The sequence below is a fragment of the Anas acuta genome, chromosome 20 (assembly GCF_963932015.1).
Source record: "Anas acuta chromosome 20, bAnaAcu1.1, whole genome shotgun sequence".
Classification (NCBI taxonomy): domain Eukaryota; kingdom Metazoa; phylum Chordata; class Aves; order Anseriformes; family Anatidae; genus Anas; species Anas acuta.
In genome coordinates this window covers 5,556,132-5,580,203 of record NC_088998.1, presented here as the reverse complement: position 1 = coordinate 5,580,203, position 24,072 = coordinate 5,556,132, and the positions used below count along the sequence as shown (strand labels likewise).

At 68.0% G+C, this 24,072-nt stretch overlaps 5 protein-coding genes across 13 annotated transcripts; all 5 read right to left on the bottom strand.

The window, feature by feature from the left end:
- Window positions 1–2,187: 2,187 nt before the first annotated feature.
- On the bottom strand, window positions 2,188–7,210 carry AK1 (adenylate kinase 1). Its single transcript, XM_068657135.1, has 7 exons — window positions 7,129–7,210; window positions 5,283–5,322; window positions 3,911–3,946; window positions 3,242–3,405; window positions 3,021–3,137; window positions 2,548–2,739; window positions 2,188–2,425 (listed from the first exon to the last, which is right to left on the bottom strand). Exons 2-7 carry the CDS (start codon window positions 5,290–5,292, stop codon window positions 2,360–2,362), a joined length of 585 nt encoding a protein of 194 aa, XP_068513236.1. The 5' UTR covers window positions 5,293–5,322; window positions 7,129–7,210; the 3' UTR covers window positions 2,188–2,359.
- A 1,196-nt stretch (window positions 7,211–8,406) lies between these two features.
- On the bottom strand, window positions 8,407–13,027 carry ST6GALNAC6 (ST6 N-acetylgalactosaminide alpha-2,6-sialyltransferase 6). Of its 7 annotated transcripts, none has more exons than XM_068656988.1 (7): window positions 12,149–12,259; window positions 11,157–11,306; window positions 10,405–10,469; window positions 9,673–9,852; window positions 9,155–9,552; window positions 8,847–8,954; window positions 8,407–8,762 (listed from the first exon to the last, which is right to left on the bottom strand). In XM_068656988.1, the coding sequence occupies exons 3-7, from the start codon at window positions 10,417–10,419 to the stop codon at window positions 8,555–8,557; spliced, it is 909 nt and encodes a 302-aa protein (XP_068513089.1). In that variant the 5' UTR covers window positions 10,420–10,469; window positions 11,157–11,306; window positions 12,149–12,259; the 3' UTR covers window positions 8,407–8,554. The 7 variants fall into 7 exon arrangements, with proteins under 7 accessions (XP_068513089.1, XP_068513088.1, XP_068513091.1 ...); XM_068656987.1 differs by having other exon boundaries at window positions 12,089–12,249; XM_068656990.1 differs by having other exon boundaries at window positions 8,407–8,744; window positions 12,089–12,248.
- ST6GALNAC4 (ST6 N-acetylgalactosaminide alpha-2,6-sialyltransferase 4) lies at window positions 12,993–16,507 on the bottom strand. Of its 3 annotated transcripts, none has more exons than XM_068656997.1 (6): window positions 16,487–16,507; window positions 15,142–15,227; window positions 14,538–14,714; window positions 14,004–14,416; window positions 13,774–13,881; window positions 12,993–13,694 (listed from the first exon to the last, which is right to left on the bottom strand). In XM_068656997.1, the coding sequence occupies exons 2-6, from the start codon at window positions 15,151–15,153 to the stop codon at window positions 13,505–13,507; spliced, it is 900 nt and encodes a 299-aa protein (XP_068513098.1). In that variant the 5' UTR covers window positions 15,154–15,227; window positions 16,487–16,507; the 3' UTR covers window positions 12,993–13,504. The 3 variants fall into 3 exon arrangements, with proteins under 3 accessions (XP_068513098.1, XP_068513096.1, XP_068513097.1); XM_068656995.1 differs by lacking the exon at window positions 16,487–16,507 and adding an exon at window positions 15,562–15,714; XM_068656996.1 differs by lacking the exon at window positions 16,487–16,507 and adding an exon at window positions 15,562–15,712 and having other exon boundaries at window positions 15,142–15,238.
- An 859-nt stretch (window positions 16,508–17,366) lies between these two features.
- Window positions 17,367–20,522, bottom strand: PIP5KL1 (phosphatidylinositol-4-phosphate 5-kinase like 1). The gene is made up of 9 exons (XM_068656993.1): window positions 19,966–20,522; window positions 19,636–19,827; window positions 19,506–19,556; window positions 19,291–19,439; window positions 19,058–19,182; window positions 18,853–18,979; window positions 18,445–18,542; window positions 18,244–18,370; window positions 17,367–18,168 (listed from the first exon to the last, which is right to left on the bottom strand). The coding sequence occupies exons 1-9, from the start codon at window positions 19,966–19,968 to the stop codon at window positions 17,907–17,909; spliced, it is 1,134 nt and encodes a 377-aa protein (XP_068513094.1). The 5' UTR covers window positions 19,969–20,522; the 3' UTR covers window positions 17,367–17,906.
- Window positions 20,523–20,671: 149 nt separating this feature from the next.
- Window positions 20,672–22,479, bottom strand: DPM2 (dolichyl-phosphate mannosyltransferase subunit 2, regulatory). Its single transcript, XM_068657000.1, has 4 exons — window positions 22,368–22,479; window positions 22,167–22,256; window positions 21,495–21,597; window positions 20,672–21,185 (listed from the first exon to the last, which is right to left on the bottom strand). The coding sequence occupies exons 1-4, from the start codon at window positions 22,368–22,370 to the stop codon at window positions 21,127–21,129; spliced, it is 255 nt and encodes an 84-aa protein (XP_068513101.1). The 5' UTR covers window positions 22,371–22,479; the 3' UTR covers window positions 20,672–21,126.
- Window positions 22,480–24,072: the final 1,593 nt, after the last annotated feature.

The following is a 24,072-nucleotide window of genomic DNA, read 5'->3' as shown; positions in this document are numbered from 1 at the left end:
ACACACAGCAGCACAGCCTGCCCCGTGCGGTGCTGAAGGGGGGGCTGCCCCATGTACTGAGGGCAGGAGCTGCCCCACTGCGATGGGGACAAGGGCAGCCCCGAGGTGTCCCGGTGTGGGCAGGGTGCCCCATGGCACGGAGAGTCCCAGGGCTCTGGACACCGGCCCCGGGGCTGCTGGTGGCTGGGGGGACACCGTGTGACACTGCCGCCTGCCCCCTCTGCACCATGGCCAGGCCACAGCTGGGGACTGCCGGGATGTCCCCAATATTGGGATGTCCCCGCTGGGTGGGCAGGTTTGGGGTTTGGGGCCCCTCTAGGACAGCCCCGTCCTGGGTCCCAGCAAAGCGACACCGAGGCAGGAGCCGGAGGGGAGTGGGGTAGCTGCGGGGACAAGGGGACATCGGGGGGACAAGAGGGCCAAGGGGGACTCCTGCCCCGTCCCTCCTGCCTGTGCCAGGGCCAGGTCCCCGGGGTGGCCCCGCACCGCTCCGTGGCGATGCGCAGGGGGCCGGGGGGGTGACACCCGGCAGGGCAGGCGGCGAGGTCTGTCCCCAGCGGCCACCAGGTCCCCGGGGTGAGCAGCAGCCGCCTCCCACGACAGCGCACTGCCACCTCCTGGGGACCGCGGGGACGGGGACAGGGCCCGGAGCTGGCAGCCCTGCGCCCCTGTCCCCAGCAGGGCCCTCGGTGGTGGCCCCCAGGGCAGGGTGACAAAGCTGGGGGTGGCTGTGCGGGGTGGCCGCAGCCCCTGGCACCATCCCCCTGCAGCTTATGGGGAGTTCTGAGGCTCCCCAGCCAGGGCAAAGCCACCAAAAATCACCCAAAGTGACCAGCGGGGAGGCAGGGCCCCCCCCAGCCCCACCGCCCCGCTCACCACATGGGGAAACTGAGGCAGGGCTGACCCCACACCCCCATAGGGACAGGACAACGAGGGCAGGTGGCTCCCCCAGCTCCTCCAGCGTGGCTTTGGGACTCAGCATCCCAAATCTCCTGTCCCCTCGCCCCCAGCAGCACGAGGGGGGGGCTCAGCCGTGCTGGCAGTGCCCCAGCGCCGGCCGGATGGCCGCATCCTTCCCGCCCCGCCGCCCGCAGCGCCCCGGCCCCGCCGTGCTCGTGGCTGCTTCACCCCCGGGCACCCGGCTGACGTCCGAGCCTGGCGAGCTCGGGAGTTCTGTCGGGTTTGTTTTGTTTGCTTTCTTTTTTTTCTTTCTTTTTTTTTTTTTTTCTTGGGGGATTTTTGTCTCCCCCCCCCCTCGCCTTCCCCGCTCGCTTCCTTCCTCCACACCGTCCCGGCGGCCTCGCCTGCCCCCAAGCCGCTGCCCACCCCAAGGCCCCGCGGCTGAGTTGTGATTTATGATTTATGATTTATGATTTATGATTTATGGCAGCCCCAAAGCTCATGGCCACGGCTCTGCCGCCTCCTTCCTGCGCCACGGCCGGGAAAAACACGGCACTGCCACGGGGCTGGGCAAAGTGACACCGAGAACGGCCTGGGGGCAGCTTTGGGGAGCCCCCCTGTCCCCGTTCCACATCCCTGTGCCAGCATCCCAAATATTCAGGGCTGGGGGGCTGTGATTGAGCCCCCCCGAGGACCCCCACCCTGTCCCTACCCTGGTGGCCGGGCTCAGGGGGGTGTCCCCAGCGTGTCCTTTGGTCAGGGTGCACCCAGGGCATCGCAGTGGCACCGATATCCCCGGTGCCACCCCAACACCTTTGGCCACAGCTGCCCGCAGCCCCCACGTACCCCAAAACACACTGGGGGGCAGAAGCAGCGAGGAGACACCGAGGCTGGCACGTGCACGGGGTGAAAGTGATGGAAACCCCATCCCCAGGGCTGTGGGGCAGGACGTGGGCCAGACGCTGCCCCCTTCCCCAGGGGCTCGGCGGGCAGGACGGGGTCAAGGTGAGCGGGACTGGCCCCGGCACGGGGTCACGGGCCCCCCGCAGCCCGGCGGCAGCCGGGAAGCCGAGGCGAGCGGCCGGGATGCTCCCTCCCTTCCTCCGAGCATCCCACGTGTGGGATAAACACCCGCTTCCTGCCCTAATCAGCTCCAGAAGCGGGCGGGGGGCTCGGGGGGGGGGGGGGCTCGGAGAGGGAAAAAAAAAAAAAAACAACCAACAAACCAAAAATCTCTGGAAAGAAAAACTCATTTCCTCCGACAGAAGAAAAAGATAAAGTCTGGGCTCATTAAAGCGAACTTTACTGGGGAGAGACGGGAAAGAGCCAAACACAATGTCCTTGAAATTTCCTTCGCGCGGCTCTGTCCACGAAAACAGGATGAGGGCTCTTCCGCTGTCTCTGCCGGCGCGCGCGGAGGGGGGGGCGCGGGGCGGGGGGCGCGGGGTGGCCGGCACGGCTACAGGCTGTCGAGGTAGGAGCAGACCTGCTGGAAAACCTCGTCCACGCTGCCCTCGGCGTTGAGCTGCAGGGAGGGGTTAGGGGGGCGCCGGCTCCTCCAAGCCCCTTTTGGGGAACCCTAACCCTATATCAGCCCCCTACCCCCAAGGCGTTGATCCTTTCCCCCCCCCCGTGGGTCCTGCTCACCTGGCGGACGATGCCCCTGCTCTTGTAGAAGGTGATGACGGGCTCCGTGGCCTTGTAGTAGGTCTCCAGGCGCTTCTTGATGGTCTCCTCGTTGTCGTCCACCCGCCCGCTGGTCTCGCCCCGCTTCAGCAGGCGCTTCACCATCGTCTCCTTCCCCGCGTCCACGTAGAGCAGCAGCGTGGGGGCGGCGATCTGCGGGGACGGGGGGGGGCTGGCACTGTGCGGGCTTGGCACGAGGGTGTCCCCGTGCCACCCCGTGCCACCCTGTGCCACCCTCAACCCGGGTCTGGGCACCCCAGGGACACCAAACCCTGGCTCTGCACCACCACAGCCACCCCCCATCATCCCTGAGGATGCCCCGGAGCGATGTGTCCCCCCCCCCGATGGCAGCTCAGCCCCCCATCGGGATGGGATCTGGTCCCACCAGCGCCACGCAGCCCTCGGGGGCACCCCGCAGCCTCCCCAGCCCTCACCTTCTTCTCGAACTCCTCGCCCTGCTTCACCTCTCGGGGGTAGCCGTCGATGAGGAAACCCTTGGACACGTCGGCTTTGGCCACCATGGCGTCCCGCAGCATGTCCAGCACCGTGTCCTGGGGACGGGGCACGGACACCTCGTGGGGCCGCGCGCCCACCCCGTCCCCATGGCCACACGGGGAGGGGGGACAACCACCACGGCGGGCACGCGCGGACTCACCAGGGGCACCAGCTCGCCCTTCTCCATGATGGCCTGCAGCTTCTTGCCCCGCTCCGAGCCCGAGCTGACCTCAGCCCGGAGCAGGTCCCCGGTGGAGAGGTGGGTGTACCCGTACTTCTGCACGATCTTCTCGCATTGCGTCCCCTTCCCCGAGCCGGGGCCACCTGCAAGCGGTGGCAGTGCCCCAGCGCACAGCAGGGAGCTGGGGGGCAGGCGGGGGAAGGGGCACGGAAGCCACCAGAGTCCCCAGAGCCTGGGGAGAAAGGGGACGGGGTCCCCGAGCCCAGCACCAGGTGGATGGAGAGAGCTGCTCCTGGTGGGAGCTGGGGGTGCTTGGGGTGGCACGGGCTGCTGGTGTGGGTAATTGGTACCCGGGTATTGCCACCCTGATGGCACCCACGACACCAGGACCCCATCAGCACCTCTGCATTTCCACCCCGATGGCACCCAGGACATCACAACCCCATCAGCACCCAGGTATCGCCACCCCGATGGCACCCAGGACACCAGGACCCCGTCCCCACCCGTGGCATCGCCCCCAGGCGCATCCCATCGCGCCCCATCAGGTGCTGCCACCCTGCTGGTGGTCCCCAGCACCCCCCCGGTGGCCTCGAGGACCCCCTGCCCCACCTCGACCCCGCCAGCCGCGGGACCCGGCCGCCCACTTACCCACCACAAAGATGATCTTGTGGTGCTTGAGCTTTTCTGGGGGGGGGAAAAAAAAGAAAAATAATCAACCTAAAAGCCAATAGGGCACCATCGAACGAGCCGTCCCCAGCAGCAGGGCTGAGCCCCCCCAGCGGGGGGACCGACCCCTGCCCACCCCGGGGTGCGAAGCGGCCACGCGTGCCCCTTGTCCCCGTCACCTGAGGGGTCTGGGTCGTCGGAGCTGGCCGGGCTGGTGCACAGGGACCCCATGGAGCTCAGCCCCGGGGCTCAGCCTTGAGCCTGGAACCCCCCCCCGGCGCCCCGGAGACGCTCGTTGTCCTCGGTGTCTGGGTGGGGACCCGCGGGGCTCCCCGGGGGGGCCACATCCACCCCATGGCCGGATCCGGGTCCTGCCCTTGGCACGGGTGCCTCGAGTGCTTGGTGTGACCCCCAGGAGCCCCTAAACCGCCCCCCCAGGGACCGATTGTCCCCAAAAGCGGTGACTGGGGCATGCAGCTGGGGAGCAGGGGCTGGGTGCCGGCACCTCACGGAGCCCCCCCAGCCTGCGGGACATGGGGGGGTCCCTCAGGGTGCCCCCCACCTGCAGGATCCAGCTCCGAGGGGAGCTAAAAATACCGGTGAGCCCGGCACAGCCCCCCCCCAGCCCGGCCGTCTGAAATTTCAGCCCCTCCAGCAGCCGGGGAAGGAGCCAAGAGGGTGGGGAAGGGGGGGGCAGGAGATGGGGGGCGCATGGGGGGCAGAGGGATTGGGGTTGGGAAGAGGCCCCAAGGGGATCTGGGTGGACACAAGGGGGAGGCAGAGGGGAGGGACACGGGTGGAGGAGGCAGGGGATGGACGCAAGGGGGGGACAGAGGGGATGGAAGAGAAGTGGGGCAGGGAATCGGATACCGGGGGACGGGGGAAGGAGGGAAAGGGGACACGGGGGGGGCACGGGGAGGCACGGGGGGGGCACGGGGAGCGGGTGCGAGGGGGGCAGAGGGGGGTGGATACGAGGGCACAGGGGGCAGATGCAAAAGGGGCGTGCGTAAAGGGGACCCGGGGGATGGACACGGGGTGGGGACACTGGGGGTGGGCGCAAAGGGGGTGGGTAAAAGAGGGACGGGGGGACAGGGGTGGCACAAGGGGGCACTGGGGATGGGAACAAGGGGATGGGGACAAGGGGATGGGGACAAGGGGATGGCACAAGTGGGACGCAGAGGATGGGAACGAGGGGTTGGGAACAAGGGGATGGGAACAAGGGGGACACGGGATGGCAGAAAGGGAACACGGGATGGCACAAGGGGGACACAGGGGACAGGGGGACAGCTGCCAAGGGGCCAGAAGAAGAGGGGACGAGGAGCTGGCCGCAGGGACAGCCGAGCAGAGCACTCACCTGTCGACATGCTGCCGGCGGGGCGGAGGAGAAAATCGGGCTGTGGGGACGGAGAGAGGAGAGGAGAGGGGGGCAGTGAGCGGCTCGGCGGGGACGGGGGGGTCCCCAGGGCCGAGGGGTCCCCAGGGCCGGGGCTGTGGGGGTGTTGCTGGGACAACAGCTCTCCCTTCCCTCCCCTATGGGACGCAGCAGGTCTCCAGCCGAGCGCTGGGGGACTCGTGGTGGTGAGGTGGAAGCCGCCCTGCCCCTTAGTTTGGCCCTAAAACCTAAAATATATCCGACAGGCACGGCGCTGCCTGGATTTTGTGGCTTTAGGAGCTGGGGAGCTCGGCTCCCGCGGCCATCGCCTACCTGGCTGCCGGCGGTGACAGGGGGTGACACGGGGTGACGTGGGGTGTCACGGGGTGCTATGGGGTGGCATTACCTGCGCCTCCCTGCCCTGACCACATCCCCGTGCCCGCGGTGACACACGGCCCTGGGACGCCGGTGACGCCGGCGGCGCCTCCACTGCGCCAGCTCCCCATGTGCCGGAGGGGAGGTTTTAGGGGATGGTTTTGGGGGGCCAGCCTGCCCTCACACCCCAGGGGTGGGGGATTGCTGTGGGATTGCTGTAGGATTGCTGTAGGATTGCTGCACCCCCAGGTCCCCGCTGTGGGTTTGGGCTCCCTGCCCGCACCCCGCCGCCCCGCGTCACCCCGCGCTCCCCAAACCGGCCAGACCGGGGCCAGGGGCCCTGCGCCGCTGCCCCGCTCGTGTTACAGCCCCGAAAGGGCAGGGGCTAAGAATGGACGGGCTGAAACCTGCACCGGGACACGGCCCCCCCACCCCCCCACCCCGTGCCATGGGGCCGAACCCCGCCATGTCCCCACGGGGTGGCCGGGAGGGTGCGGGACCCCATGGGGGACACGGGTATGGGGGCATTGGGGTGCCCAGGAGAAGCTGTGGTGTGGTGTGATCCCGTTAGGAGCCCCCAGACCCCATCCCACCCCCTTTTTTCCCCCCCACCTCAACTCAGCACCCAGCACCCCTGCGGTAACCCAGCCCCCCCAGCAGCGCCCCGTGCAATGCCCCTTGGTGGCACAGCCAAGGAGCAGCAGCGAGACCCCCAAACCCCCCATGGGATGTCCCCCCCCCAGCACCCCATAAAATGCCCCCCCAGCACCCTGTGCAATAGTGTTACCCCCTGCCATGCCCCCCCAGCACCCCGTGCAATGTCCCAATGCCTGTGCAATGCCCCCAGCACCCCATACAGCACCCCACAAACACCCCACACAATGCCCCCCCCAAGCACCCCATGCAATAGTGCAGCACCTGCCATAGCCCCCCAGCACCCCATGCAGTGCCCCCAAAAGCACCCCACAAAGCGCCCCCCAAGCACCCCATAAAACGTCCCCCCCAGCACCTTGTGCAGTGTACCCCCACCAAGCACCCCATGCAATAGTGCAGCAGCCCCTGCCATGCCCCCCCAGCACCCCATATAACCCCCCCAGCACCCCATATAACACCCCCCCACCCCATACAACCCCCCCAGCCCCTCTATCTCCCCCCTTGTTGCACCCAGCGCTGCCCCGCTCCCACCCCCCCAGCACTACCCCCCAACCCCACTCCCCCCATCCCCATCCCACCCCCTTTAAATCCCTTACAGTGCGGGGGGGCTCACCCCAAACCCCCCCCCAGGAGCCCCCCGCGCAGCGCCTGCCCGAACGCCCTCCCCAAGGTCACCGTGGGGAGGGGGAGCAGAGGGGAGGGGCACCCAGGGGTGGGTGAGGGCCGGGGTGGTGAAGGCCTGCAGGGCTTGGGGGGGGGTTTAGGATGCTGGGGGGGGGCTGGGGGGGCTGGCACTGACCTGTGGGGCCGGGAGCTGTGGGGCGGGCAGCTGCCTGCTCGGGTACCGCTAGCTGGATATAATGCAGCGAGGAGCATGCCGGGAGCGGGCAGCGAGGGGGGGGCACACACAGGCTGGGGGGGGGGGGGGGGAAACCACTGCTGCCTGCCCGCAGCCCCCCCCCAGCACAGCGCAGGGGGTTGCGGGGGCCTCCATAGGGTCCCAAGGGGCTGGGGGCCCTGCGCACTGCTGGGTGTCCTGGGGGGGACCCCCCCGCTCCCCCCCAAAATAAATAAATAAATAATTTTTTTTTTTTTTGCCCCCTCAGGATCAGCCCCAAAACGTGGAGGGGGAGCTCCCGAAGGTCCCCGTTCTCACCCCGCCCCCCCTCTCAAATTTCCCACCCCAAAAGCAGCGCCCGGCCCCCCAAAAAACGCAGCCCAGAGTCAGGGCCCAAGGCAACAGACTGCAGCAAGGTTTATTCTGTACAAATCACTACAAAACGCGGGGTGACCCCCCCATGGGGCTGAGTCCCCCCCCCCGGGGGTAACCCTGACAGCACAGGGGGTGTGCATCCCCCCTCCGCCCCCCCCTGCTGCCACGGCCCCAGGGAAACTGAGGCATGGCGCCGCGCTCTGCTGGGGCTCAGCACCCAAACACGCCACTTGGAGGGATTTTCCCCAAATTTTCCACCACCGGGAGACAAATAACAGCCCCCCCTAAGCGTGTGGGGGGGTACATGGCCCCCCCACCACCACGTACTCAGTTTGGGGAGGAAAAACGAGTACAGACAGCGGGACAAGGAGGTGTGGGGGGAGAAAAAAAGAGAAAAACCCAAGCCCCAAATTCCCATTGTGCCGATAGAAAAGGTTTTGGCAGTGTGCCCCCCCCCGCAGCGAGCACGGGGCCAGGGGTTTTTGGGGTGGGCACCCCATGGGTGGATCCTTACCTGGGTGGCAGGGCAGGGCCCCCCCTCTGGGGGCGACGCCACCGAAAACGTCAGGATTTGTGCCAGGGGGGCTGGGGCTGGCAGTGCAGGGGGTGGCAGAGGGGAGTAAAACGGGGAGGGGGTCCCCAAAATTTTGCCGTGAAAGCAATGCAGCCCCTACGGTGCCCCCGGGTGTGCTTGCGGGGCGGTGGGCTGCGAGGCAGCCGGCGAGGTTTGGAGCTGGATTAAATCTGTGCAGGATTTAACCCCCGTGCGGTGTCCCCACGGTTCCCCTGCCCGCTGTCCCACGGGAGGGGACACGCCACCCCAAAACCCTTCACACCACGGGCACGCGGAGCCCTTGGGCACAGCGGTGGCAGGCGGTCCTCGACGGCTCCATCAGCCCCAGAGCGCACAGCGTGGCCTGGACCCCATCCCATGGAGACCCCAACCCATGGAGACCCCACCCCAAAGGGACCCCGTTCCCGTCCCCGAGGGTCCCCGCTCGGCGCGGCCGCCCTAAGGCCAGGCGGGGTGGGAGAAAGTGATGTTGTAGAGGCCGGCCCAGCTGGCGAAGACGCGCTTCTCGGTGATGAAGCGGTGGTGGTTGCCCCGGCGGCTGCGCTCGTTGTGGATGTAGGTGGTGCACTCGTCGGGGCCCTTGGGCTCGTAGTAGTGGTAGGCCATGCGGCGGGGCTGCGGCCTCCGGCTGCGGGCAGAGAGCGGGCTGAGCCCCCCAGGGATGAGGATTTGGGGTTTTTGGGGTTTGTGGGGTGGGGACGGGGTGGGGGGGTGACGGGGGGCGCCGTACCTGCAGTAGTTGGGGGGCACCATGCCGTAGACGTGGATGGTGTCGCACAGCTCCACCGCGATCACCATGGTGAACCAGCCCGTGCTGAGCCACGAGCGCGACTTCTCCCTGGGGCACGGCACGGGGGGGAAACGGGGCCACGATGTAAACACAGCAACCCCCCCAAATCCCCCTGAATCCCCTCAAAAACCCCCAAATCCCCCCAGCCTGACACCGCAGCCAACCCCATGGAGCAGCCCCGGGAGCCGGCCCTGCCTTTTGTCCCCACCACCATTGGGGACGAGGTGCCGGGGGAGGCCCCGAGGTACCTGTCCTTCCCCGTCTCCCCCCGGAACAGCTCATCCAGCTGCCTCATGCGGCGGGGGGACACGACGTAGGCCGTCATGTTGGGGAAGGAGGCCCCGACGCGCTGGATGATCTTCAGCAGGCTCTTCTGCATCTTGGCGGGCGGCCCCCAGAAGATGAGGACGGTCTCCGGGGTCTTGTTGACGAACTCCTGGGGCCGCTTCAGCACGCGGTAGACGCTGGAGTGGGCCACCACGCGGAACGTCGTCTTGTTGCCCACGTCCGCCTCGTAGCCTGTGGTGGGGGCGTCGTTCATGCGGATGGCGCACTCGGCCTGGTCGATCTCAGCCCCCAGGCGGGTGCCCAGGAGGTGGCTGGAGCTGGTGACAATGACGCACTGGTGGCAGTGGGCGCTCAGGCTCTGCGGATGACCAACGGGGTCAGAGGGGGAATTTTTTGGTGTCCCACCGACGGGGACGGTGCTGCTGGGTGTCACCACGGGGCAGTGAGTGCCCACCGTGATGTCCCAACCCCGCCGTACCTTGTTCCCGGAGACGGGCAGGTACCCGCTGCTCACCCCCCATCGCCGCAGGTCGGGGGGCCGGCGGGCTCGGCCCCGCAGGGCGCCGTAGGGGAAGACCTCGGTCCCGTTGCTGGAGCTGTAGATGATCAGCAGCATGAGCAGGGCAAAGAGGACCACGAAGACGGCGGCGCGCTGGCTCTGCGGGTGGGGGGACAGCGTCAGGTGCCGGCTCCCAGAGGGGATGGAGATGGGAGAACCCCCGGGGTGCCGGCGCCCCGACACGCTCCCCCCTCGCCGGCTGTGGGTTTAGCAGGAGCTGCCCCCACGCAGTGCTGCAGAGCCCTCCCCCGGCCACGCTCAGCTGCTTCCAGATATTAAAGAACAACACCCGAGGCCGTGGGGAGGCACCGAGCGGCACGGTGCTGCGAGGGGGGCAGTGAGGAGACAAGGGGATGGGGATGGGGACGGTGATGGGGACATCTCTCCCCTTCCCCTCTCGGCCACGTGCCACTGCCCCAGCCCCCTCCGGATAACAGAACGGCCCCGGAGCTGGGAGGAGGATGGAGGAGGAGTGTTTGCTGCTGTGAATAATGCTCCAAGAGGCAGGAGGAGCTGCCAGGAAGGTCCCAGGCTGGGGCAGCCCCTGCTTGGCACTGGCACGGCCGCCCCAATCCCAGCCCCGCAGGCTGATTTTTTTAGGGGGGCTCCACAGACCCCCATGGGATGCCCAGCACCGTGCCCGGCTCTCACCGTGCTGCCGCTCATGTCTCCTGGCCGGCCTCAGTGCGCAGCGATCGCTGGCGTCCTGCGAGCACCTGCAAGGCACGCGGTCACCCCAAAAAGCACCACAACGGGGGGCCCGTCCCCAAAACAAGCCGCACGTGATGGGCTGATCCCCAAACCGGGCTGAGCTCCAGGCAGGATGGATTATCCCAGCGCCGCTGGGGCGAAAGCCACGCAATTCAACACCGGATCAGCCCCCCCGCCTAAGGTGAGCGGGATCTCCCAGCGGAATCCCATTAAAACATCCACGGGGTGGGTGCACCCAGGGATGCCCGCCCTGCGGGGGACCCGCTTTTCTCCCCCCTCGCCCTGCCCTGATTAATATTTGGAAGTCCTCCACCGTGAGTCACCGCCTAGTACTCAAGAGCAATTAGAAATAGAAAAAAAAAAACACAAAAAAACACGAAGCCTCTTTACTGACTGCCTTGGGAGGAGCCGGGATGGAAAATTACACAGCAGCTGGTGTTTAACCCTCCCGGGGGGCCTCGAAGGGCTTTCAGGGCTGGTGTCGCTGCCCAGGAAGGTGCCAACAGCTGGGGAATGGCCGCGTTTTACGGTGCCCCCCCCCCCATGGAGAAAGGTCGGTGCCAGGAGGTCCCATCCCCGCACGGGGCAGGGCACGGCACAGCGCGGGACGCAGGTGCCAGGGGTGGGGGTGCCAGCTCCGGGCCCCCCTTTTGGGTTTTGCTGCGGGTGACCCCAGCACAGGGGTCCCTTACCTGGCCCAGGGCGTTCATCTGCAGCGGGTGGGGAGCGGTGCCGGGGGGGCCTCGTCCGCCTCCTCCTCCCCGCGCGCCCCCCGAGCTGCGGGGTGCTGCCGGGCCCCTCCAGCCGGCGCCAGGGCCATGGTGGCACCGGGGGTCACATCGCTGCCGTGCCGGGGAAGCGCTGAGCCAGCCCGGCTCCCCACGCTGCCAGCCGCCCCCAAATCCACCCCCACACCCCCCCCCCCCCCGGTGCAAACCCGCGCACAGCTCCGGCGCGAGCCCCCCCCGTGTCACCCCGCTATGCCAGCCCTGCCTGCGCCCCCGCATTTTTGTGCTCTGCCAGGCAAATCCTCCCCCAGCCCAGGATGCAGCTCCCCCCGGTACCCGGGATGCAGCCCCCCTCTTCCTGGGATGCAATCCCCCCAGTTCCCATAAAACAGCCCCCCCAGTACCCGGGAAGCAGCTCTCCTAGCTCCCAGGATGCAACCCCCCCGTTCCTGGGGTGCAATCCCCCGGTTCCCAGGTTGCAACCCCCCTGTTCCCAGAACGCAGCCCCCCTGTTCCCAGGATGCAACCCCCCCAGATTCCCTGGGTGCAGCCCCCCCGGTACCCGCGATGCAACCCCCCAGATTCCCAGCACGCAGCCCCCCATTCTCCCGGGATGCAGCCCCCCGGTTCCCAGGATGCAGCCCCAATTCTCGGGACGCCCCCCCCCTGTTCCCAGAACGCAGCCCCCCCTTTCCGTCATGCAACCCCCCCGGTGCCCGGGAATCCCCTATAACCCCCCCTTCCCACCCACCCCCCCGGCAGCCCCCGTTGCATTTCCCATGCAGGCCGGGGCCCGGAGCCACCCGAGCCCGGTGCGCGCTGCCCCCCGCCATGGCCGTGCCCATGCAGCGCCCCCTTTTTCCCCCCCCCGGTCCCGGTGCCAGCCCCGCACCCACCGACCGACGGACAGCCCCACAGCCCCACGGACAGCCCCACGGACAGCCCGACCCACGGACCACCCGCTCCGCTGCGCACTGCGCCGCCGCCGCCGCTGCTGCTGCGCGCACCCGGGGCTCGCCGGCCGCGCGCGCGCGCGCACACGCTGCCCGGGGCGGGGACGCGCTGGGGGGGATCCAAGCACCGCCCGCCCCGATGGGGCGCGCATGGGGTGCACCGGGGGGGCGTGGGTGGCTGGGGGTGCCCCTGGGTGCGCGGGTGCCCGTGGGTGCGCGGCATTTATGGGGTGGTGCAGTGCCGTGCCCCCTCGGCACCCCACTGATTTTGTGGGGGCTGTGAGGTCCCGATGCGATACGGAGCCCACGGACCCACTCGGGGCCATCCCCGGGGTTTTTGGCTCCGCTGTGGAGCGGGGCCGAGGAGCTCTCCGGCTTCTCCTGCAAGCACCGTGTGTGGGGAGCGGCGCTACCAAAACCCCCCGGAACAGCCCCAAAGCGGCAGGTGCTGGCTGAAACGGGAGTGAACGCGACCCCAGCCCAGCACCCCACAGCTCTGCCGCCCCGCTCACCGCTCCGGCCGTCCCAGGAGCCGTTCATCAGCGCCCTGCACGCCGTGCCCACGGCTCGCCCCCTCTCTCTGGGCACACAGCCACATCAGGGCCAGCTCCTGTCCCATAGCACCACCACCCCCGCATCCCAAATAACCCCTTCCAGTGCCCTGCTCCGTGTTGGGCCCTGCTCTAACCCCGAGCATCAAATCCCCGCTGTATTTATAGCCCGGCAGCGCACGAGGTGCTGGCAGCCCCCAGCTGCCCCCCTAGTCCCCCCCTGCTCCCATCCCCACGCGCCCGCCACCCGCGCACCTCCGGCTCCTGTCACCGCCGCGGCCGCAGCGCGGGGCCCGTGGAATTAGGAAGGCTTTAATGGAGTTTGCTTTGGTCTCGGTCCAAGGGCACTTGTGACAAGGCAACTCAGAGCTCCCAGGGCACGTGGCCCTGGGCTGGGGGGCAGGGGGCTCGCGGAGCCCTGCCCCGGGGGCAGTTTGGGGACAGTCCAGGGGGACAGCCTGGCCCCATTCCCTGTGCCCCAAATGTGGCACCAGGTCCCGCGGCACTGGGGCTCCATCCTGGGCCAAGGCAGTGGCTGGAGGGGGCTGAGTTTCCCCTCCTCACGTCACCAAACGCTGAATCCCACAGCAAGCATCCATCTGGTGGTGCCGGCGAGGTCCCCTTGTGTCCAAGGCAGCTTGGTGCCTGCAGCTGGGGGGGGGCTCAGTGGGTCCAGCCCCGTCCCCAATGTGCTTGTATGGGGTGGGGGTCCCCCCGCTGCCACCCACACACCCACCAGACCTGGGGGTACAGCAAAGAGGCCTCCAACCACGGCACGGGCAGGGCTGAGGCAGCCACGGTGCCGCTCCTAGCCGCCTGCCCACGACGGGTGGGTGAAGACGATGTCCCTCCTCTTGGCCCAGCGGGAGAAGATGGCTTTCTCGGTGATGAAGCGGTGCCCGGCACGGGGTGCCCGCTCGTGCACCAGGTACATCCTGCACTCATCCAGCCGGCCCTTCTCGAAGTAGTGGTAAGGCACGCTCGTGTGGTTCTTCTCCCTGGTGGCGCAGGGAGGAAGCTGAGCGGGATGCGGCCCCCCCGCTGCCCGGTGCCACCAGCAGCCCCCCGGCCCCGCACCTGCAGTAGCTGTCGCTGACCATGCCGAAGACGCGGATGCGCTCGCACAGCTCCATGGCCAGGATCATGGTGAACCAGCCCGTGCTCAGGAAGGAGCCCGACTTCACCCTGCAACGCACAGGCGGCCGCGCTGGAGAACGGACGGGCGGACGGGCGGGCAGACAGACGGACACCCAGCAGGGGCTCGGCCAGAGCAGGGGGCTCAGCGCCCCCGGGGGGGTCCGCGGTACCTGTTCTTCCCCGTCTCGTTCTGGAAGACGTCGTCGCAGTAGGCCATCTTCTCCTCGGTCAGGGTGTAGATCTGCAGGCGCGGGTACGTCTCCATCACCTTCAGCAGCGCCCGGTAGGTGGGGCCCCCCTTCTCCCGGCTCATCTTTTTGGAGGGCCCCCAGATGACGTAGACAGTCTCCTGGGACTGCTGGAAGAAGTAGGGCTGGTTCCTCAGCAGCAGCGGGACGCTGGTGTGCGACACCACGCGGACGGTGCTCCGCGCCCCCACGTCCTCCTCGTAGCCGGCGGTGGGCGCGTGGTTCATGCGCAGGACGCACTCCTGCCCGTCGATGGCCTGCCCCAGGCGCGAGCCCAGCATCTGCCCCGAGCTGGAGACGACGGCGCAGCGGTGGCACGGCGCTCGCCGCAGCGGCTGCGGGGACACGCGCCGTCAGCACGGCCCCCTCTGAGTGCCAGCGCTTCCCCCGAGGAAGGGGGAAACTGAGGCATTGGGGGAACAGTGGTCGGGCTGTCCCCTCCCCGTCCCCACGCACCTGCCCGTCGGGGACACGGCTGTACCCCTGGAAGCTGAGCACGGCGGGCGCAGCGTACGCGGGGCCATCCCAGCGCTGCGCCGCCCGGCAGCAGGGCCGCAGGCAGGCGAGGGAGCAGAGCAGGACGTAGAGCACGGAGACGGCGGCCACGCACACCAGGGCGAGGAAGAAGCGGAGCTGGAAGCAGAGCGGGGATGGTTCTCCAGGCCCAGGCTACGTGCGCCGGCCCCGTGTGGGGTGCCCGGGGAGGCAGCGGGACGCCTGGCGGCAAAACCAGGCTCTCGGGGGGAGGACGCACGGGCTCGGGCGCTCGCTGGGGTGGGGACGAGGAGCCGCCGGTGCCTGCGCGTGACTCACTTCCTGCACGCAGCCAGACCCACGCGCTGCATGGCTGCGAGCCGTGGGGCTGAGCTCCCCAAATCGTGCCAGGCTCGGGCCCCTGCTCCCACTCCAGGGTCCAGGGGGGTGCCGAGAGCCCAGCGGGGTGGCCGGGCAGGGCCCTGCCCCAGTGCCCCAGTGTGGGGTTTGGGGTGAGCAGCCCCGTGATGCCCGCGGGCTCGCCCCGGCCCCGTAGCCCCCCGCTCCCGGCACCCCGGGTACTCACCAGCGTCTTCATCCTGCGGGGTGAGGGCGGCCGGCGGGGGTCCCGCGGGGGCAGCCGGCGTTACCTGGGGGGTCGCGGCGCGCAGCCTGCATGCAGGCTGGGGTCAGTGGGGTGGGGAGGGGGGAAAGGAAGGGGGCTGGTGCCTGGTTGCCCCCCATCACGGCTGGAGACCCCACTGGGACCCCCCGGTACCCCAACACCCCCCTCCCCGCGCTCATGCCTCACCCCCCCCATGCCCAGAACCTCCCCCATCCCCGGGACGTTCCCTTTGAACCGTGTCCCCCACCGACCCCCCAGGACCCCCCCTTCTACTATCACCTCCCCAAACCCAGCTCCCACCCCCCCATCCTATAACCGCTTCCTCCTCCCCCCCCCTCCCCGGGGCCGGGAGCGCAGCCGAGGCCCCGGCCCCCCCCTCACCGAGCCGGGAGCCCCCGCGGGGGCTGCAGCGGGAGCGGGGGTGCCGCTGCCCGGCCCCCGGGACCACCGCCGGGCCCCGCATCCCCGCTGCACCGGGCTGCGCTGCCCCGAGCCGGGCTGGCGGCGCCGCGCCGGGGCGGAGCGGAGCCGAGCGGGCACTGCCGGGACCGCCCCCGCGGGGGGAGCCTCGGCATCGCGCCCCACCGCCCGGCTCCCGGGACCGGCCCCTGCACCAGCCCCGGGATCGTCGTGGTGCGCCCTGGTACCAGCCCCGGGACAGGATCCGGGATCAGCCCCGGGACCCTCCCGGTGCGCCCTGTTGCCAGCCCCGGGACCGTCCTGGTGCCTTGGTTCGAGCCCCGGGACCGGTCCCGGTATCAGCCCCGGTGCGCCCTGGTACCGGCTCCGGTCCCCTCCCGGTGCGCCCCAGCCCCGGTCCCGGCCCCGTCCCCGTGTGCCCCGGCCCCGAGCCGCCCCCCGCAGCCCCCGGAGCCGCCCCCGGCCCCCGGCAGCGCTCCCGTGCGCCCCCCGAGCGTTCGCCCATGCACCAGCCCCCGGGGCAGAGCCGGGACCGGCCCCGGTCCCCGTCCATCCCCTGCGCCCCTGTCCCCAGTCTGCGTCCCCCAGGTCCGACAGAGCCAGGACAGGCCCCGTCCCCCGTCCCCCGTCCCCACTCCTCTGCCCCCTCCTATGGTGCCCTCCCAGCCCTCTCCCCAGCCTGGGGGTCCCTGCAGCCCCCCCCCGCCGGTCCCTCCACGTCCCCAAGCCCCGCTCTCACCCCCGCGCCCCCCAGCCCGGAGCAGCTCACCGCACGCAGGGGCAGCAGCACTGCCCCGGGGGGTATTTGGGGAGTGGAGCTGGGGCATGTTGGCCTCCTGGTGCCCCTGTCCTGGCCGATGGCTTCAGGGGGCCACCCGCCACCCACCTGCCCGTCCCTGCAGCCCCTGGCACCGGGGCCAAGGCGCAGAGCACGTGTAGGAACCGCCTGCTCCCGGCTGCGAGATGCACCTTGCATTTGTTTTTCCAAGGAGAAGACACGGAAATAAGAGAAACAACCTCTGTACTGGGGCTGCGTGGCGGGGGTGGGAGCTGGGGAGCTGCAGGGGGGGCTCTGGGAGCAGAGCCCAGCAGCTCCCCAGTGCCAGCGGGAAGCCAGTGCCGGGCACCCCAAAAGGGACCTGCTGCTGGTGGTCGGAGCTGGGCTGTGAGCGGTGCTGGGTGGGCCTTGGGGAGAGCAGAGTGAAGGAAAAAAGTGCTGCGCCCCTGCAGCTGGGGGAGAGAGGGCTGGGATGCAAGGAACAGCCCTGCAGCCGGTGTGTCAGCACAGGAGGAGGGCAGCAGCTGCCCCGCAGCCCACGGAGGAGCCCACACAGGAGCTGGAAGCCTGCGGGGCCCCGTGCTGGAGCCGTCGCTGTCCTTAGCGCAGCCCCTGAGCTCCGTCCTTGTATCTTCTCCCCCAATTTGAGGTGTTGGGCTGAACACACCACCTCGAAGCTGGTTCCCCCATCCCAGCAGGCTTCAGCAGGGATGGAAGAGGCAGTGATGGTGGCACAGGGGACCCCGTCCACCAGCCCTCCCATGATGGACTAGAGCACCCACCTACCCTTGGATATCCCGCACCAGCCAAGAATGGCTCCTGAATTGCCGGCCATGGATTTTCTTCAATCCTTCAGCTCGCTCGGAGGTGGCTGCATCCCTCAGGGCCGCAGTTTGGGCTGCCCAGCCTCACGGCAGCAGCGCCGCGGGGAGGGTTTGGTTTTTCTCCACCGTGTTTCCGCCTTCTTCTCGTACCCACGCCAATTTTGGGTGTGCTGGGGGGGGAGCACGGTGTGAGTGGGGCCGGATCCTGCACAGGGACAGGGACATTGGCCCACAGTGGGGGTCCTGAAATGGGAAGGGCACAATGGGGCATGGGGCTGCACCCAGAAACAGCCCCCTGGGGTGGGGACACCCTGCTGCCCCCCGAGGGAGGCTGCGAGGGGGGAAACTGAGGCACAAAGCGTGGTGCTGAGGGTACCTAGAGCCGCACGGGGCACACCCAGCGCCCTGACCTTCAGCCTGGGCTGGAGCACGGCCACCTCGTGGTGCCGCCGGCTGCTCCCCAGGGTTATTTTTAGGGCCGCTGCCCTTTGCAGCCCGGCATTCCCCGCTTATCCCACGGGGAGCCGAACGCCCCGAGGTGGGCACAGAGCCCCACGAGGCTCAGCCGGGGACAGGGACAGGGCAGCATTTCTGGGGACACTTCTGGGCGGGCGAGGGGGTGGTGTCCACATCCCAAATAACAAATCTCCGCTCAGCTTCTGGCACAGGAATGTTTTTTTTTAGGTGATCCCCGAGCGCGGCCGTCACTCGCTGTGCGCTTCCACCCACCGGCACAGCCGCCGGGCATAGGCAGCGGGGGGCACGGTGGAGAAGGACCCGTCCCGGTAGCGGATCCTCTTCCAGAGGTGCTCGAGGCGCCGGCGGAAGGTGTAGGAGCTGAAGAGATCCACCAGCCCCACCGAGTAGCGCCGCTGCGGCCCGTCGATGCAGTGCAGGGGGTTGCTGCCTCCGGGCAGGTTCTGGCTCAGCCCCGAGCCCTGCAGGACGTGGCACGGCACCGGGGACCTGCGGGGAAGCAAGCAGGGGGCTCAGCACCCCCAAAAAACGAAGCAGGGGGTCCCCACGCCGGGCAGCACTCACCATGCCGTGAGCCCGTCGGGGAGCGGGGGCCGCACGGCCAGCAGCAGGCTGTAGTCCAGCACCCGCAGCTCCTCCAGGAAGCGGCTGTCCAGCTCCAGCTGCCGCAGCAGCCACGGCCGCTGGGAGCCTGCGGCACGCGGGGCAGCCTCAGCCCCCCCCCGTGCCTCGCCGTGTCCCCCCCCCGTGTCCCCCACGCCTTACCCAGCACCAGGGACTTGCCCTCGAAGTTGAGGTCCTTCAGCACCACGGCGCTCGCGGGCTCGGCCCAGCGGTCCACGCTGCAGCCCTTGATGTCGTACCTGGGGGGGGGCAGCGGCTCCGTGCCCACAGACAGCCTGGCACGGGGGGGATGGCCCCGGACAGACGGACACCAGGCACCAAGGACAGACGGACAGCACGTTCCCCAGGACACACGGACACCACGCACCAAGGGCAGGCGCCAAACAGAACCTGGCTTTGCCAGGACAGACGGACATCGCACGCCCCGGGACAACAGGACGCGGCCACCCCCAGGACGGACAGACAGACACGGGCAGCGCGCAGCAGACGGACCCCAGGCCCGGCAGGACAGACAGACGGACGCCCCAGCCCTGCCCTTCCCCGACTCACCTCTCAAGGATCCCCTCGTCGGGGAAGAAGACGCTCAGCGTGACGGTGAAGTAGCGCTGGGGACAGGGCAGGGCTGCGGCGGGGGCACCTGCCCTGCTCCGGCGGGGCACGACGATGCTGTGGGCACCTGGGGCGAGCGCCGTGAGGCCGTGGGCACCCCCAAATCCCCCCCAGCTCCCCCCAATTCCCCCCCGGCCGCCCTCACCCAGCAGGCGGACGAGCAGCGAGCGCGGGAACGCCTCGAGGTGCCGCAGGTAGCGGGGCAGGTTGGCGAGCAGGAGGCGCATCTCCTGCTTGGTCTGCGTCTTCAGGAAGAAGCGTTTGTCCTGCCTGGGGCGGGCGAGACGTGCCTGGGGGGCACCGGGGGCGGCCGGGAACCCCGGGGGCACCCGCAGCACCCCGCACCCCGCTGCAGGGGGATTCCCCGGCGCCGCTCACGTCAGGAAGAAGCGGGCTTTGCTCTTGGAGTTGCTGACGAACTGGAAGTACCGCGAGCTCAGCGCCGCCTGGTACAGCTCCTCCGGCAGCCCCAGCGCGCGCCGCAGGCGGGCAAAGGCCGGCCCCGCGTAGGTGAGCAGCTCGAAGCCCTGCGGTGGCACGCGGTGAGACACGGCACGGCCACGGGGGCACGGGGGCAACCCCACAGCTCCTACCTCGTGCGGCTGCCTCAGCACCGCCACGAAGTCACTGTCGCAGGGGGTGTCCTAGGGGGGGACGCACAGGGTGAGCGTGTCCCCAAAGGGGCAGTGTGGGACCCCCGGTGGGTGCAGGGGGGGTGCTCACCGCGGGCGGGTGGTCAATGGCAGCCTGGGTGGCGGCGCGGAGCCCCGTGCGCAGGCGGCAGGTGAGGAGGTGGAATTGGTGCTCGGGGCCGATCTCGAAGAGGCCGAATTTGTGCTGTTGGGGGGCCCGCGGGGATAGGCGGAGCCCCCCGGCACATGGGTGGCTCGCTGGGGTCCCTCCTGTCACAGCAGCCTGGGGGGGGAAACGGGGTGCCCGTGGTGGCTGTGGGGTGGGGTGAGGGGGACCCAGCCCCTTCCAGCTCACTCCTCACAACCCCAAGCCCCCCCGTGCTCCCACCCCGCTGCCCTCCCCAGCCCAGGGACCGCTCACCATGGCCCCCGGCAGCGTCACTGTCCCCTCACCGTCCCAGCAGCCGGCTCCCTGCCATCAGAGCCCCACAGCCGGGGGACCTGTGGGCAGCAGGACGAGGACATTCGGTGTGAGCAGTGCATGGGGTCTGCAGTAGGGCAGGGGCCACGTGGGGGTGATATTTTGGGGTAGATCCACACCCCTGGGGCACCCCAGCCCTCACCAGCACTGGCCACCCAGGCAGGGGTGGTTCAGGGGGCACCGCCCGGCACCGTGCGCGCACGTTCCGTGTCCCCAGAGCCCCTTCCAGGGGGCAGGGCCCCTGCGGAACAGCGCCCCGGGGAAGGAGCAGCACCAGCCCAGAGCTGCCAACACACACAGCCCGATGCTTTCCCCTTGTTGTCTCCAGCCCCCCGAGCCCAAATTCATCTCCCCGAGGCAGGAGAAGAGGCTGGAGCTGCAGCCCCACACGCAGCACAGGAGGAGGACAAAGGTGGAAACCCTGCAGACACCTTTAGTGGGTAGACGCGGTTCCCCCCACAGAGGTGCAGCCAAATGCTTCCTCTGTGAGCCAGGGCACGGCCACGGCCTCAGCTGGATGCTGCAGGAGGAGATGGGGACTGTCCCCGGGAGCCTGGCCTCACCAGGGGGCTCTTCTGAGACACCAGAGCCCACAGCAGCACCGTGAGCCCTTCCAGCAGGCAAAAGGAGAACACGAGACTGCCTCTTCCTAGCCCAAAATCTTGATTTCTTAATTCACAGTCTTGAATCCGATTAAAAAAAAAAAAACAAAAAAATCAGGGAACAAACTAGTGGACACAGCAGGAGCAGAGAGGAAGGGCTACCAAGCACCTGAGGGGTCTGGCTGGGCTGGCTGCACCCCGGCAGCTCCCGCACAGCCCAGCTGAAGCACAGGGGCTGCACGTAGCCCCCGCTGGGAGCAGCACCCTCAGAGCCAGAGCTCCGGGCCCACTCCTGGCGAGTCCTGTCGGCCAGTTTTGCTCCCTTTTGGTCAGTAAGTCGTAAACTCCAGGAGGCTGCTGCTTCTCAGGAAGGAATGTGGGGAGGGAGAGCGGCCAGCCCGGCGCTGTGGCTGTGAGCGAGCTGTGGAGGAGGCGGCCGCGCGGTGCTGCAGCCCCTTCTGGGCTGGGGGCCTCCCCCTCATGTCTCACAGCCCGCCCCTCACTCCGATTTCTTGGTGGGCTTCTTGCTCTTCCACGTCACCACCATTATAAAGACACCTGCCACGGGAGAGAACAAATTAGGTCAGAGAATTTCTAATTAGGGGCGCTTTAAAACACGCCGCGGCAAGGAACGGAATCTTAGCAGAGAGAGCAAGAAACAAACCCACGTGCAGAGGCTCAAGGAGCCAGCGCCACGTGTGTGTGTGCACGCACAGAGCCCACCGCCAGGGTCCCTGCCACACGGAGCTGCTGCAGGAGCCACGGGCAGCGCGTCACAGGCACCGTGCATTAGCCACCCCCCTAGCAACCCCCTTCTCTCTTCCTCATTTAGAAGGCTTTAATTAGAGCAACCGAAATAACGCTCACCTATAAATAGCAGCAGCAGCAGCCCGGCCACCACGGGGATGATAACGGCGTACTCCCTGGGCAGGAAGAAGCGGTGGATGGCGTGGGCGCTGTCGATGAAGGGCTGCAGAGAGAGAAAGGGGGAGGTCAGCGGGGGGGGCACCACCTGCAGGACACACACACACACACCTGCAGCCGGCTGGTTTCAAAAGCAGGACGGAAACACCCGGCTGGAGGGGGTTGCTAATTAAAGAGCGGCCGGGCCTACGTGGTGCAGCCCTCACACAGCAGCTGCAGAGCCCACGGGGATAGAGGGGAGGCTGAGGGCTCCAGCAGGGCTGGTGAGGGGCGGGCAGGGGCTGGGCACAGCAAGCCCCCAGCCCAAAGGGAACGGCCGGCACTGACCCTGTTTTATTGAGACGCTGTTGGGATTCGTTCCCTGAGGACACTGCAGCTTTTTGGGGCACTTTGGGGGCACTTTGGGGCACTTTGGGGCATTTTGGGGCAATTTGGGGCACTGGGGCCCGCACCACCAACCCTGGGGCAGCCGTGAGGGGAGCCCCGACCCCAGGGGCGATGCCCCCGGCCCCGTGCGTGGCTCTTACCCCCGGCACACCCCCGGGGCGGTTTCTCCTCACCGTGCCCCCTCCCCCGGCTCCCCCCCGAGCCCTCCCCGCCGCCCCCCCCCCGTACCAGCACCACGATCCACAGCGTGTAGTAGGCGAACAGCGCCAGGCTGAAGGCGACCAGGCCGAAGCCCACCGCGCGATCCGTCGCCGTGGCCTGCGAAGGGAGAGGGGAGAGGGGGGGAGAGCGTCAGGGGGGGCCCCGAGCCCCGGGCCCGGCCCCGCAGGCCCCGGTTCAGGCCCCGGCCCCGGCCCAGGCCCCGCTCACCATAGCGACGGGCGCCCCCTGCCCGCGCCGTCCTTCCGGGTTGCTGCCCGCCAATCAGCGCGCCGCCCCCTGGTCACGCTGCCTCCAAGCGGCCAATCAGAGAGGGAGAGCCCAAAAGCGGAGCGCGGGGCGTGGTGGGAAATGTAGGCGCGGCCCCGCCCGGAGTGTGGCGGGAGGCGGAGGGGCAGCGGGGGGGGGAGAGTGCCTCACACCTCAGCTGAACCTTGATGTATCACCCCATGCACTCATATCTCACCTGTACCCCCACATCTCACCTGCCTGAACCCTCACATCACACCCCGTACCCTCACACCTCACCTGAGCCCTCACAACTAACCCCATTCCCTCACATCTCATCTGTACGCTCATATCACACCTGCTTGAACCCTTGTATCACACCTGTGCCCTCACCCCTAACCCTCACATGACACCCTCACATTTCACCTGCCTGATCCCTCACATCACACCCCATACCCTCAGACCTCACCTGAGCCCTCATATCTAACCCCATTCCCTCACATCTCACCTACCTGAACCCTCATATCTCACCTGAACCCTCACACCTCACCTGTACCCTCATATCACACCTGTGTCCTCACCCCTAACCCCATACCCTCACATCTCACCTGTACCCTCATATCTCACCTACACCCTGATATCTCACCTGTACCCTTACATCTCACCTACTTGAACCCTCATACCTCACCTGGACCCTCATATCACACCCTGTGCCCTCACATCTCACCTGAACCCTAACATCATACCCTATACCCTCACCCCTAACCCCATACCCTCACATCTCACTTGCCTGAACCCTCATGTCTCACCCCATACCCTCACATCCCACCTGTAACCTCCTGTCTCACCCCTACCCCCATATCTCACCCCTACCCTCGCACCCCTCTTTGCCCCAGCTGCCTGCGCTTGGAGCCCTGCAGCCCCCAGCTCTTGTAAAGGGAACCCGCCAAGCCCTGGAGCGTGCCCACAGCAGGGCTGCGAAGCTGGTGAGGGGTCTGGAACAGAAGTCCTGTGAACTGGGGGGGTTTGGTCTGGACAAGGCTCAGGGCAGAGCTCATTGCTCCCTCCAACTGCCTGAAAGGAAGGGGTGGGGAGCTGGGGTCGGCCTCTGCTCACAGGTAACTGTGGTAGGAGCAGAGGGAATGGCCTCAAGCTGTGCCAGGGGAGGTTCAGGTTGGAAACGAGGAGACATTTCTGTCAGAACGAGCAGTGAGGCATTGGGATGGGTTGCACAGGGAGGTGGGGGAGTCACCGTCCCTGGGGGTGTTCAGGGAGAGGTTGGACATGGTGCTGAGGGACGTGGGTTAGTGGGTGACAGTGGTGGTAGGACCAGATGATCTTGGAGGGCTTTTCCAGCCTTACTGATTCTGTGATTCTAAGCCTAGGCCTGGTGCTCCTGTGACCCTGTAGTTCAGTGCTGAATTACAGTGGAGAAAACCCCCCAGTGCTGGGAGCAAATCCCTTGGTGAAGGCTTGCAGCTCCTGCAGCATCAGTTTCCCCCTCTCCTGCAGCAGCAGGTTTCCATTCCCACAGCCACCTGCTGCTCAGTTCCGAGGGAAGTGACTCATCTTGAGAGCAGCGCGCTCCAACAGCTCCAGCAGGCAGATCTAACATCCTGCCTTGCAGCCGGTTCACTCACAAGGCAGCTGGAGAAGGAAAAGGGAGCCCAAAGAGCCGAGGGATGCG